Consider the following 11,328-nt stretch of genomic DNA (forward strand, 5'->3'; position numbering starts at 1 on the left):
ATACTCTGAATTTTCTAAAACTACCACATCAACTAAAAAAAGATAGTTTTAGTCAAGAACTGTCCTAAGTATTGTTCATCATTTCAGAGTAACTTAATAACTTACATTTAAAATTGTTATATTCCAAAAAAAAAAGTTACATTCCCACTGGTACTAGGTAGAAGTTCAATGATCAGACTTCATTATGTACTTCTATGTGGGCTAAAATAATTTTATTAAAAATTACTTCCAATTTCCCTTATTATTCTATTATTACCTCTTTTATTCTCAAGTTAGGATACTTAGTATTCTTTAAAAAGTGGATAAGCAAGTTATATTACCCATCAATTTCACATCAGGGTAAGAATATACAAGGATACATTTCTTTTTACACATGGGGTGCTATGTCTGACAGATTTAAGAACCACTGATTTGGGGTGCCTGCATGGCTCAGTCAGTTAAGTGTCTGACTCTTGGTTTCAGCTCAGGTTATGATCTCAGTTTCACAGGTTCGAGCCCCACATTGGGCCTGCACTAGCAGTGAGGAGCCTACTTGAGATTCTCTCCCTGTTTATCTCCCCTTTTCCTGATTGCGCAGTCTCTCAAATAAATAAAACTTTAAAAAAAAATCAGTAAGAACCAATGACTTAATGATTTATGCCCCCAATACCATCCCCCTAAATCAAGAGCCCTTAATTTGGGGGGCACAAGACACTCAGGCTAATTAATCCATGGAGTGGCTTCAGGAGGTTAACAGACTCCCAAATACTACATACAATTTGATATATATGTATAGCCACACCGGGGTGGTAACAGAACTTTGTTCCATCAAAAACTGTTAGATTAAGAACCATTACTTTACATCCTGAGACTCTTGGGCTGGGTCATAAACTTGGCTCTCAAATGTAGTTGACCCCCTATCCAATTACATATGTGGAACCACAATTTGCATCACTCCATGACCTTAAACTGACATTTTTTTAAATCCCGTAAATTACTAAAGTATGCCAGTCACCGCATTATGTACACTACTGGTGTTCTTTTATGAAGACCCATGGAAGAAGGCTATTATTCATCCCACATTCACAACACACCAGGCACTGCACTATAGACTGTACACACAACTGTCTTACAACTGCCCTCTGATACAGCGATCACTCATTTCACAGATGAGAAAATACTTGGAGAGCTCAAGAAATCTGACTAGGTATATATAGCTAATAGATGGCAGAACTAGAATCTGAACTCAGGCTGTAAGACTCCAAAGCAGGTGTGTGCTTTTCTGGAGCAGGTGGCTGTTTTTTCTTTTAATCTACTGGATCTTGTCTTCCTTTGGCATAGGCTGTTAAATTACTTACAGCAAAAATTGTGGCCACAAATGGCAGTTGCCCAAGCACATTAGCATCTATGAATTACTTGCTTCTCCCTTTTTATTTGGTCACTACATTGACTTTATGGGATGAGTGCATTTTGCATTGCTAACTTTACTTTTGGCTTAATTTTTTCTCACATTTCCCCCCTATCATTCTTCTCCTTCCTGTAATAAAACAAGGAACAAACAAATGCATACCACATTCTGCTTTTGATAATACAGAAAGTGTATTAGTAAGACAGTCCTACAGAGTACAAGCTTTCTTGGATAACTCAAAAACCACTTTGCAACCATTTTTACAATTAAAAACACCAACCGTCACTTTGATAATGAGTACATAAGCTCCAGCATTTTCCAGTTTGATAAAACTCTGGTTACTCTGCTTTCAAAAGAGCAGTAAGTCTTAATATGCAGATAAAACAGCAAGCCTTTGAGGACACGGGCAAAAAGTAGGGAGGTCAGCTGGGATGTCTTTTAGCATAAAAACTCAGAGACAATTAGAAGAAAACTGTAACAGACTCAGAAATTGTGTTAAGTGGAAGGTGAAAGGAAGTAAATAACAACGCACATCACACTTAATTGTGTTGATAATAAAGCTTTGATCAAGTGGGAATGGGGCTAGAGGTTTGCTAGAAGTGAAAAGGAAATTGAAAAAGGATAAGATATTTGGTTTCTGCCAGTAACACCATCACCACAAAACATTTAGGGTATGGATCAGACTTTAAAAAAGGTCAGCCCTTTTTCAATTAAGGGGCAGATAGTAAATATCTTAGGCTTTGCAGGCTACACAGTCTAGTCTGTCCCAACTAGCCAACTCTGCCATTGTAGCACAGAAACAGCCAGACATATGTAAACAAATAGATGAGGCTATGTTTTAATAAAACTTTATTTACAAAGCAGAATGCAGACCAAATATAGCCTATGAGTTGTAGCTTGCTGACCCCGACAAAAGAGGTCCAGTAGGCAGGGAGAAACAGATCTGAAGCACAAAAGGAAGGTCATGCCTAAGGACAAATGCTTGGAAGTCACTGTCACAAAGTGACAGAATAGATTACCTAAGAAATGGAAAATACGAATATTTAAAGACAAACTTTATAAAGAGCAGCACTTTAAAAAAAGCATTAGGAGGAGATAAATAATTAGTGGTTTCCTGAAAGAAGAAATAGCATGTGAAATGAAAACTCGTGATTCCCTTAAAGGTCATTCTGGCTCAATTACAAATTCCTTATGCTTGAAGAAGCCCAGGACACTGCAATATTTAACCATAGTCATTATCTGGAAAGCAGTGCCAGAACACAGAAAAAGCCCCAAATATGTATGTAATACACTTAATGCCTTGACATGAGACAGCGCAGAGCAGGGTCAAGTTGGAACATATCTTATGTCTCACATTTTATAGTGTACCCTGTACCAAAATAAAATACACAGGCATTGCACAGAAACCATTTACTTAAAACTGAGTCAAAGATTTAAAGCAAATATAAAGCAAAAAAAAAAAAAGCCCTTAAAAACAAAACCAAATGCCAAGTAAAAAGGTTATGAGAACATATAGATGTGTTTGAGAAATGCTCTCATTTTAAAAATTATGAAGTTAAATTCATTACACTGCTTAAAAATAGAACAGGGTCCAATATCAACATTATTTAATTCAAGCTCTTCCAATGTTTACAGGTCTAAAATAGAATTACTAGCTTATTGCTTATCTTTGGGAAAAAGTACTTGTAATTATAACAATGTTGGCTCATTAGAAGAAATGCAATTAAAAACCAATCAGAAAGGTATCACAAGGCTCAAAACGGCAAAAGTTGCAAAGAAGCACTGTAGGACACAATTACAAAACTGATAATTCATGTATGTGGAGTCAAAAGTCTGGTGTGGACGGGGGAAAGAAGAAGTGCCACTTAGCTAAAGAACAGAAAATTATTTTCTTTACACATAGCAAAGAACTACAGTGTACAAAGATAAGACTACAATTTACACTGGGGATTATAAAGGCAAAAATCACAAGGAAGGAAAGCAGGCAGGCAGTCCCCCAATAAGGCATACATTCACAGAATGGGTCACTAGACAAAGAACATAATGTTCCATATGTGCAATGCAAGGTCAAAATGTCCAAAAGTATTAAATGAGAAAACAATGCTACCAAAATGTGTCCAAAGAAAAGTTACGTACACGTGCAAACACATGTACCTGGTGTGTGCACAGAAAATTAGACATTTACCAGAAATTTGAAAGGGGTCTTAAAAAAAAGAGTGGGTCTGAACAAGAGGAAATTTTCACCTTCTACCTTTCTGTAATGAAAATACAATAAACATGCATTATGTTTGGTCAAATATGAAAGGAAAAAACATGTCAGGTATTTTGGGAAGGTGGCTAGAGGACTGCTGTCTATGCAACCATGCCAACATAGACACAATCACATTTAAAATGTTTCACCGTACTCAGTATGTTAAATGAAAGTTGAAATTTTTAAAAAGTGCAATTACATTATAAAAAAAGAACCACCAAATTTCTCCTGATCATACAGATTTCAGTAATACAAAAATCGGGTCTTGCGAAAGCTATTCTTTGCCTGTGAGGGTTTAGTCTTACCCAGTGTGATGTTCGCTCATGGTTAAACCACCTCCTGTTCTATATACCTCCAGACTACTAATCCCTAGTAACAGAGACCCTAGGAGTTCTAGTTCAGTAACAAAAAATGTTTGTAGAACCTTATGGAGAGATTTATTTTGAAGACATGTCTGCTTTTGGGGCGCCTGGGTGGCTCAGTCGGTTAAACATCCGACTTCAGCTCAGGTCATGATCTCACGGTTCGTGGGTTCAAGCCCCGCGTCGGGCTCTGTGCTGACAGTTGGCTCAGAGCCTGGAGCCTGTCTTCAGATTCCGTGTCTCCCTCTCTCTCTGACCCTCCCTTGCTCATGCTGTCTCTCTCTCTCTCTCAAAAATAAATAGCACATTAAAAATTTTTAAAAAAGACATGTCTGTTTTTAAAAGTTTAAAACTAGTTGTTTTCTGCTGTTATGCCTCTTACCTAGAACACAAGAACTCAATACATATTTGGGGTGGGGGGATAGAAAAGGTAGGAAAAGAACCTCTGTGCAAAACTATAAGGAATTACAAGTACTGAATTAAAAGAAAACAGGACAAGATTAAAATGTAAAAATTGATTCCTCTGAAATAAAAAAAATAGTACCACATGTGACCACATGCCTGCAATTTCTTGCTTCTAGCAATGGAATAGCAACAGGAACATTAAAGTCTAAACTACCCAAGGTACTAGGAAGGCTGCCTAATGTCAACTTTGGAATTCATAGTAAGCAGGATACCACACAGTATTCTTTAAAGATGCTACAGTTTAGGAATAAAATTTTGACACCAAATCCAATAGTGAGATTGGATAACAAACTGAGTTGTTTTAGGGAAGGATGGGCAAATGAGCTGTCCTTGCCTTCTGAGGAAAACCACCTAAGAGTTGTGTTTCTCAAATTATATGTGAAGGACCAGTCTTAATCCCTAAATTGCTCTCTGTTGAAAACATATTTTTGTAAAATACATTTTCAAATATTACTAGAAAAATGATATAGTTTAATATGACAGCACTATCAAATTGCTGTAGAAATTTCCAGACATTTCTGAGTTTCTAACTGGTCCACAGAGACAATGGATAGCAATGACCTACCCTTTTGTTTTCTAATTTCAATCTGATCTTTAAAATCTTGCATTTGTCTAGAGTCTGACTCTTAAGTGAGAAAACTCAGTTGTTTTTTCCCCCTCCTAAATAATGAAGACATTCCATAACAATTAAGAGATAAAAAGTAGCACAGAGACTTGTCATTAACTTGTTTTAATTGTAAAATGTAAAACATCGCATTATCACACTGCCTTAGAAAATTATCCTTTTAAATGCAAACTATGGTATTTAAGAATCTTGACTATCAACTTGAAAATTTTTCTTTATTTTACCACTTATTTTAGAAGATAACAGGATATAGACACTTAAAAGTTGTATATGAAAATATCCACTTAACTGATACAACTGAACAGTATCTGTAAACTCCTGTATCTTTGTCTCCACATTCTCAAAAACTCCTCCAAATGATTAATTTAGTTGATTGCTAACAGAGTGAGCCTAAGGGGACTATTTTAAGTTTTCATAACCAAAGGAAATAAAATGTTAAGTAAACTGGCTGGCCTATAAAATGACTATAATCTGATGTGATTTACTACAGCCTTTAAGATAGGCTCTACACTATTAAGAGTATGATGTGATTTACAGGGTCTCTGGAATGAAATCCACACTTTGCAATTTGCTAGCTGTACAGTGACTTACATCCTCACTGCTTCTGTTTTATCTATAAAATGGGGACAACAGCACCTACATCGAATAATTACTGTGCAGGTTAAAGTGCATGTAAAGTGCTTAGAACACTGCCTGGCACAAAGTATTACCTAAGTATTGTAATTATTTAATTCTTACACAGTATGTCTCAAATCCTTCTGTAGAATTGGATTAACAATTAAATTGGTTAAATATGTCACAACCCTACAATTAATTACAATTCTTCTGTTAAAAGATTTTAATTCTCTATTATGAAAATATATTTATTTATAATATCCTGTTGGACAGGGAGAAAGAAGTTAGAAAAATCATATAGTCTAATCTTATTTAGAAAAGATGCTAATGAAATTATGAAAAGTTGCAAGTCACTGTAATACTTATGTGGCATCTGCCAAAAGTGACTCAGTAATTTATCATCCTCCCCACCCACTGGGAAAAGACTTAAAATAAAACTGATTATGATTCTAAAATGGTAATGATAAGGATAATCAAATGCTTATCATATATCAGGTTTTTTAAAATTCAGAAATGTGTACATTTAATGCATTATTCCTCCTCCACTCCTGAAAGCTGATGCTTCTTCAAATGGACTGCATCTCAGAATTAAGGAAATAGAGTATTAATTTCTAATAGATACACTACTCCAATCCCACTCATTGCCAACACACCACCATCACCTATAAGCAAGCTCCTCAAGTGCTCACGACTACACATATCAACACAGACAATAAATCACCTTAACCAATCACTCAAGCTTAAGCAGCAGATATTAGCTATAGTCTATTGAGATTATAAACACAAGAGATTCAGTATTTCTAGAACACTGAACAAGAGGTGTCTGTGGTATCGAGAGTACTCAGATGGCACCCTTTAAACGTAAGTTTTCAAATTCTTCAACAAAATCAATACTATTAATTTCATGTTTACTTTATATGTGTTTTTGTCAAACCTTCCAGTTTTTAAATGATTAATTCATAATCACTAAACACAAATTTTCCTCTCATCTAATCATTTTCATTCTATCTAGAAGTTCAGCTTACTCTTTTGTCTACAATAGCCATATTTCATTTTACTGCATCTGAAATAACACAATTATATACAAAATTTTTCAAATGTGCTTTCAAATGCCTACAAAGAGTAGATCACGTTTCAAATTTACATAAAACCACACTACACCAATTTACCAATATAAATATAAGTCTTCATACCTGTTTATTCCGTTCTATTTAGACAGCAACACTAACAAAATTCTTAATGTATATGTCCCCACCACCTGTACTCTTTCCCTATGCTATCATTTTGACACTCACAAAAGAACATCTCAATTCAGCAACCAAGTTTTACAACTACCATTCCTACCAATCAAATGGTAATGCACCAAGATAACAATTCTCTCGTGTTTTAATACATTAAGAGTACATTATTTACCTATGACTGAAGGACTATGCCTTCCTGTATCAAAAAACAAAGATAGCCACATCAATTTAATTCCATACATATGATGCTACCTATTCAATTTATTAAAAATTATAACATAATAAACTAGTGCTCCAAACTTATGCTGTTCACGTGGAAGACACTACAAAAAGACACAATAGAGACTGCCTGGCAATAAGAAACACAAATCCCTTCTATAGAGATGGAGAAATAAAAGGACAAATCTAGTTGTCTAAAAGACAATTCACTGTACACATTTTATTTACAGTTTTGTACACTGTCTTAATATGAATGGGACCGCTTTTCTACTTGAGCCATTTTTTAACCAAAGCAAAATAACCTAAGTAATACAAAGTGTTAAAATACAGCATAAAGATACAAAAACAGACATACTAATTCTAATTAGGAATGTAATTATGATGTTACATTTTTTTTTATAATCCACAATTATGTTTAGGAAATCACACAAACATAGATCACTGATTTGAATGAAATGCATAAATTTGTAGCAAAGCTTTGTAGTTACAAAAAAACAAAAAAATTACCAAAGAATGCACAAAATTAATGTTTATTCCACCTTTGTGTCATATTCCTGGATCCTTCACCAATGTTACATGAGGAAAAAAAAAAAAAAACAAAAGCAAAACAAATGAAAAACTGAAATCAGAATCACTAATGTTATCAAGTAGGGAAACAAATAAATTAAAATCTAGCAGCCATCAGCAAGAGTACAGCAAAGACAATGCTGTAAAAAGAAACAAAGAAAATTGCTAGAAAACTGTATGCATCATACTCTTTCAAACCAGCAAAATATGCTCCTGCATACAATGGAACATAAACAGAATTTTTTTCCTTTAAGGTATAGAAATACAAGTTCTTTTTTGAATATTGTGGATGGGTAAAGTGTGTTTATAATGGTAATTCTACTAAGCTATTACAATAGAGTGGGCCAGGAACACATTCATGGATTCTGGGGATGATGTGTACTGTAATTCTTTGATTGGGATNAGACAAAGGCGAATGAGACTTCTCTTATATCTTAGCAACATTTAGATGGAAATCAAATTTAAATGCAGTCCACTCTGCTTTTGAAGAGGCTTTGGTTCAGCTCCCAAATCTCGATTGCTTGACGCAGTCTCCTATGAGAATACTCAGAAGGTGTCTTCTTAAACAACAAACCTATTTTTAGTGGTGGAGCCGCTCTTAGTAGCTGTGTCTGCATGGGACTGATAACCAATCACTATCTTTGGAGGAAGTCCTAACCTTTCCTTGTATACCCTCCTAGAAGAAGCAAAAGAAAAAAAGTAGCTGTTAATTTTTATTCACACACACCAAATTCAGTATTATTCTTTATATATAAAAAAATATCTACAGACTGAAACAGGACATTGCATACTTTTCCTTTTAACAAAATATACTCTTCATTTTCACAACAATCTTGGCTAATCACCGACACAATATTTGAGACTCTATTATGTTATCAGGCACTGTAACTATTAATAAATCAATAATAAGCAAAGTTTAGACAGTTCCTGGATGTTTATAGTATTTGATTATCTCTAAACAAATAATCATATATACATAGGATAAAGCATAGAAAATGCATAATTAATGTATACAAAATTAATTTCCAACATAGGTCTACTCTAATTCTCTGATCTAAAGTGCTACAATTATATTTTTCATATAAACCATAATAGATATTATATAAAAGTGCAAATTACATTTATCATACTTATTACTTTATGGTATTTTGAGGGTAATTTAGGACATAAATGATTTCTGCCTTATATACTAACTCTGCAATCTACTTTTCAAATAACATGTGACTCTATTTTAAAAATAAACTATGATGAGTGCCAAAGTGAGTAAGTATAGGGGTTGTGATATTGTATAACAAAGATGATCTAATCCTGTCTGTGAAATCAAAGAAAGTTCCCCTTTAAAAGTCATGGGGTTAAAAGTAAAATGCTGAGAAAATGAAACACATCTGAAGGCTGGGGAACAAAAATAAGGCTGTGTGGCTACAGCTCATAAGGAAAGATAACATGAGCAAAAAGGTTAACAAGATAAAATTGAGGACAGATCACAAAAAGCATCACAAGTAAATTTAAGAATCTAGACATATATTCTAAAGAAAAAAAATAGCAAAATTTCAAAATAAGCACCAAAATAAAATAAATACATATTTTCATGGCACTAAATCCTCCAATATGATACTATGGCAGTTTTATTCATACTCCACCTTCCAGAAGATTCTACTACCTTCATTCATATGAAAGTTCTAAAAATAATTTCATGATAATATATATTATGAAACAATGTATTCCTTTTCATTAAAAATGCTAGAAAGCCAGAGCACTGAGCCATACAACTTGGAAGAGGAGGGGGAAAAAAAAATCTTCCCAGGGCACCTGAGTGGCTCAGTTGGTTAAGTCAGGCTCAAGTTGTACCAACTTGATGTCAGCTCAGCTCAGGTTGTCATGATCTCACAGTTTCCTGAGTTTGAGTTCCCAGTCTCACGCTGCGCAANGTCAAATGTTTTACAAAGATTTTGGTAACTTTTAATATTGACACAAATACACGATTTTCACAGGAAAGAAATTGATACTTGTTTTTTTAAATTGATTTCAAATATGAAATCCCACAACTATTAAGTCCTGATGCTGACAGAAAAATTAAGAATATGATGACAAATTGGGACACCTGGGTGGCTCAGTCGGTTAAATGTCTGACTCTTGATTTCGGCTCAGGTTATGATTTCAGTTTATGGAATCAAACCACGCATGGGGCTCTGCACCGACAGGGCGAGGCCTGCAGGGGATTCTCTCTTTCTCCCTCTCTCCCGTGCTCATGCTTTCTCTCTCTCAAAATAAATATTAAAAAAAAAAAAAAGAATATGATGACAAAGTAACAGTCAACTTCTCTCTTTTACAGAAAACCTCTGTAGAGTAAAACTTGGAAAATCCTCAGACTTTTTTTAATCCAGAAGGAATTATGTTCATAGAATTCATAATGTTTGAAAAAAAAGAAATCACAAAAGGCAAACCAAACATTTTATGACCTGTGACCAATGCAGAATTTTAATACAAAATTTAAAGTCAAATTTTACTAAGTTAAATGTAGTGAAAAGAAATTCCAAGTTAATACTGACCAACATTTTGGGTGAAAGGCAACAGGCAATTTTTGCAAGGAATAATATTTACCAAAAGAAAAATGTAAAAACATACACATGTGGGTTTTAAATATGGACAAAATTAAGATACTATTGCTTAAATTTGACAGAAATGTTATGTACAGTGTACACACACATGCACAGGATGCACATACACCGTTTGTCAACGCTCACTGAATTATTATGGGTATTACTTATTCGTGTTATGGTTTTAAAGTACAAAAAAGACTTCATATTCTCATTTGATAAATGAATAAAACGCTAAATGTCAAAATTCAGTATTCTGGCGATTATATACTCCATTGCTAGGGAAAAGAATTTTAGAGAAATTTTAAAAAATATGAACAAGTCACTGAAAACCAGTGGAGTAGTTCAAGACTATAAAAGTATTGATGAAAACAATATAGGGAAAATCATGATCTACAGATCCACTTATTTTTAAAGCTTTAAATAACAGTACTTCTGCTTTAGTTATCTTAATATTTTAAAGCAAGTATACAAACAGCAAAACTTACCCTATATGTGTAACAGCCTCTCTGTTTTCACATTCAGTAGTCCATATTGCTATCTTATCACCTTTAGCTCTAACATTAACAACCGCTCCACATACATCATCACTGTAGTCATCAAAGGATTCTCCAATAAGGCACAGCAGCTTAAAAAAAATTTAATCCCAAATTAAATAGATTATATATTGCTTATTAAACTGCAAATGTCCCTTACATATCCGTATGCATACAAAACTAAGAAACAGTTTTTAAATCAAAAACTGATTTCTTGAAAGTCTAAATTTTATGTTTACAGTTCTTTGTCCTGACTTTTTAAGAATTCACGTGTTTCTTTGCTTAATAACAAGAACATTAACAGTGGTTTTAACTTTTTCAGCAAATGGGGCAATTGTTATCAGGGGATTCTAAAATGGTATTTACTGATAACCTCCCCCAAAAGCAAAATTAAGCGTCTCCATTTACACACACACACACACACACACACACACACACACCCATTCATTCATATACTCACTAT

The 11,328-nt window shown here is 34.1% G+C and overlaps 1 protein-coding gene across 3 annotated transcripts in view; it reads right to left on the reverse strand.

Annotated features, from left to right (window-relative positions):
• Positions 1 to 8,138: 8,138 nt before the first annotated feature.
• The window catches only part of EIF4E (eukaryotic translation initiation factor 4E), a 40,132-nt gene continuing 36,942 nt past the window's right edge, over positions 8,139 to 11,328 (reverse strand). For all 3 annotated transcript variants that reach the window (XM_077762343.1, XM_077762342.1, XM_077762341.1), the window contains 2 exons: positions 10,818 to 10,957; positions 8,139 to 8,408 (listed from right to left, as the gene is read on the reverse strand). In XM_077762343.1, the coding sequence (XP_077618469.1) occupies positions 8,294 to 8,408; positions 10,818 to 10,957 (255 nt within the window). In that variant the 3' untranslated portion in view covers positions 8,139 to 8,293. The remainder of the gene's footprint in view (positions 8,409 to 10,817; positions 10,958 to 11,328) is intronic.

Source organism: Crocuta crocuta, unplaced genomic scaffold (assembly GCF_008692635.1).
Source record: "Crocuta crocuta isolate KB4526 unplaced genomic scaffold, BGI_CrCroc_1.0 scaffold83, whole genome shotgun sequence".
Classification (NCBI taxonomy): Eukaryota; Metazoa; Chordata; class Mammalia; order Carnivora; family Hyaenidae; genus Crocuta; species Crocuta crocuta.